The sequence below is a fragment of the Passer montanus genome, unplaced genomic scaffold (genome assembly GCF_014805655.1).
Source record: "Passer montanus isolate IOZ18808 unplaced genomic scaffold, ASM1480565v1 scaffold732, whole genome shotgun sequence".
In the NCBI taxonomy this organism is placed as follows: domain Eukaryota; kingdom Metazoa; phylum Chordata; class Aves; order Passeriformes; family Passeridae; genus Passer; species Passer montanus.
Genome location: NW_024372504.1, coordinates 9,562 through 12,124, shown reverse-complemented (window position 1 = coordinate 12,124; position 2,563 = coordinate 9,562). Strand labels below are relative to the sequence as shown.

General features: G+C 63.2%; 1 protein-coding gene across 1 annotated transcript in view; it reads right to left on the bottom strand.

The window, feature by feature from the left end:
* Window positions 1–41: 41 nt before the first annotated feature.
* LOC120512482 (ryanodine receptor 1-like) overlaps window positions 42–2,563 on the bottom strand; it is a gene marked incomplete at its 3' end in the record, with an annotated part of 7,521 nt that continues 4,999 nt past the window's right edge. Inside the window, exons 5-11 of the mRNA XM_039730837.1 lie at window positions 2,457–2,507; window positions 2,322–2,372; window positions 2,187–2,237; window positions 1,879–2,039; window positions 1,091–1,256; window positions 913–999; window positions 42–268 (exon numbers count right to left, since the gene is read on the bottom strand). Of these exons, the coding sequence (XP_039586771.1) occupies window positions 42–268; window positions 913–999; window positions 1,091–1,256; window positions 1,879–2,039; window positions 2,187–2,237; window positions 2,322–2,372; window positions 2,457–2,507 (794 nt within the window). The remainder of the gene's footprint in view (window positions 269–912; window positions 1,000–1,090; window positions 1,257–1,878; window positions 2,040–2,186; window positions 2,238–2,321; window positions 2,373–2,456; window positions 2,508–2,563) is intronic.

Below are 2,563 nucleotides of genomic sequence, written 5' to 3'. Positions count from 1 at the left end.
TCCCTGGGGGTCTCCCTGAGGGTGTCCCCGGGTGTCCCCACCTGTCCTCCTCGGGGATGTGCAGGGCCATCATCTGCAGGGGCTCGGAGCACTCCACAGCCCAGCCCTGGCGCTCGCCCAGCCGGGCGCTCTCCACGGCCAGGTACTCGGTGGGCATGCGGCTCCAGGTGACCGGGGTCAGCTGCTGGATCACCAGCCGCGGCGGGCACTGCGGCGCCGGGTTCTGCCGCTCGCTGCTGAACATGGCCGCCGAGATGGGCATGATGTTCTGGGGGGGACACGGGGGCGTCAGGGGGACCCCCGGCACCGAGCTCCTCGTGGGGCGCCCTGCAGACCCCGAAGGTCTGCCCCGAGCCCTCCTTGTGCCTCACAGCGCCCTCATCACCTCACCAGTGCTCCCAGTTGTCGCCCAGTCCCTGCCCACACCCCGTGACGACCTCGGGGTTTGGGGAGATTTGGGTTTTGGGGGGTCTCAGGGGTTCTGTATGTGGTGGTGTTCATGATGATCTGGGAATTTGGGGGGTCTTGGAGTGTTTTGGGGGCTCTCAGGGGTTCTGTATGTGGTGGTCATCATAGCCTGGGGATTTGGGTTTTGGGGGGGGCTCTCAGGGGTTCTGTATGTGCTGGTGTTCATGATGACCTGGGGATTTGGGTGGTTTTGGGGTGCAGGGGTGGTCTCAGGGGGTTTTGGGGGCTCTCAGGGGTTCTGTATGTGGTGGTCATCATAGCCTGGGGATTTGGGTTTTGGGGGGGGCTCTCAGGGGTTCTGTATGTGCTGGTGTTCATGATGACCTCAGGGCTTTGGGGGGAGTCTCAGGGGTCTCATACTGTGGTGGTTGTGTTCATGCTGACCTGGGGATTTTGGGGGGTCTCATACCCCACCACCCACCTGGTGGGGGTCCCAGTCCTCACCTTGAGCTTGCCCAGCTCGAACTGGAGCACGTTTTGGGTGGTGGGCTGCACGAACACCGCCGGGAACAGTTTGGTGTTGGGCTCCACCTGCGGGGACAGCGCTGCCGTGAGACCCCCGGGGTGGGCTGGGACCCCCAGACCCCGGCTGGGCGGGGTCAGGGGAGGGGTCCCAGCTCACCTGGAAGAAGGTGTTGATCTCTTTGCCGTTGGCTGTGAAGGTCATGAGCCCCGTGGCCAGGTCCACCAGGCAGCCGATGACCAGGTCAGTGTGGGACACCCGGGCCTGCTGCGTGGGGGTCGCAAACTCCCCCCCCCACACCATGTAGCAGTTGCTGCGCTTGATGCTGGGGGCAAAAAAGGGGGTGAGACCCCCAAACCCCCCCAAAATACCCCCCAGACCATGGGGCAGTTGCTGCGCTTGATGTTGGGGGGGAAAAAGGGGGTGAGACCCCAAAGCCCCCCAAAATACCCCCCAGACCATGGGGCAGTTGCTGCACTTGATGCTGGGGGGGAAAAAGGGGGTGAGACCCCCAAAACATTTTGGGATCTCTTTGGGGTCCCATTTGGGCGTCCAATTTAGGGTCCCATTTGGGGTCCTGTTAGGGTCCTGTTTGGGGTCCCTTTTGGGGTCCCATTAGGGGTCCTATTTAGGGATCCCATTTAGGGGTCCCTTTTGGAGTCTCTCTGGGGTCCCTTTTGGGGTCCCTTTGGGATCCCTTTTGGGGTCTCTTTGGGGTCCCTTTGGGGTACCTCTGGGGTCCTGTGCAGGGTTCCCTTTGCAGTGGGTCCCTTTGGAATTCCATTAGGGGTCCCATTTAGGGATCCCATTTAGGGGTCCCTTTTGAGGTCTCTTTGGGGTCCCTTTTGGGGTCTCTTTAGGGTCCCTTTTGGGGTCCCTTTGGGATCCCTTCTGAGGTCTCTTTGGGGTCTCTTTGGGGTCCCTTTGGGGTGCCCCCTGAGGGGTACCTGTCGTGCACGTTGCCGCGGTCGTCGCCCATGGTGACGGTGACGCTGCGCACGCGGCTCAGCTCGAAGTCGGGGTCGTGCTGGTGGAAGTGGGGGGTGACCCAGCCCACCCAGGCACTGCCCGGCTCCTGCCCCGCAAACAGCCGCACCGAGTAGTAGTACTGGGGACAAGGGACAGCGTCAGGGACACAGGGACAGCGTCAGGGACACAGGGACAGCATCAGGGACAGCCACAGGGACAGGGGACACGGGGACACGGGGACACAGGGACAGGGAACATGGGGACAGGGACAGGTGACCCAGCCCACCCAGGCACTGCCCGGCTCCTGCCCCGCAAACAGCCGCACCGAGTAGTAGTACTGGGGACAAGGGACACGGTCAGGGACATGGGGACAGCCACAGGGACAGGGGACATGGGGACAGGGACAGGTGACCCAGCCCACCCAGGCACTGCCCGGCTCCTGCCCCGCAAACAGCCGCACCGAGTAGTAGTACTGGGGACAAGGGACACGGTCAGGGACATGGGGACAGCCACAGGGACAGGGGACATGGGGACAGGGACAGGTGACCCAGCCCACCCAGGCACTGCCCGGCTCCTGCCCCGCAAACAGCCGCACCGAGTAGTAGTACTGGGGACAAGGGACATGGGGACACGGTCAGGGACATGGGGACAGTGTCAGGGACA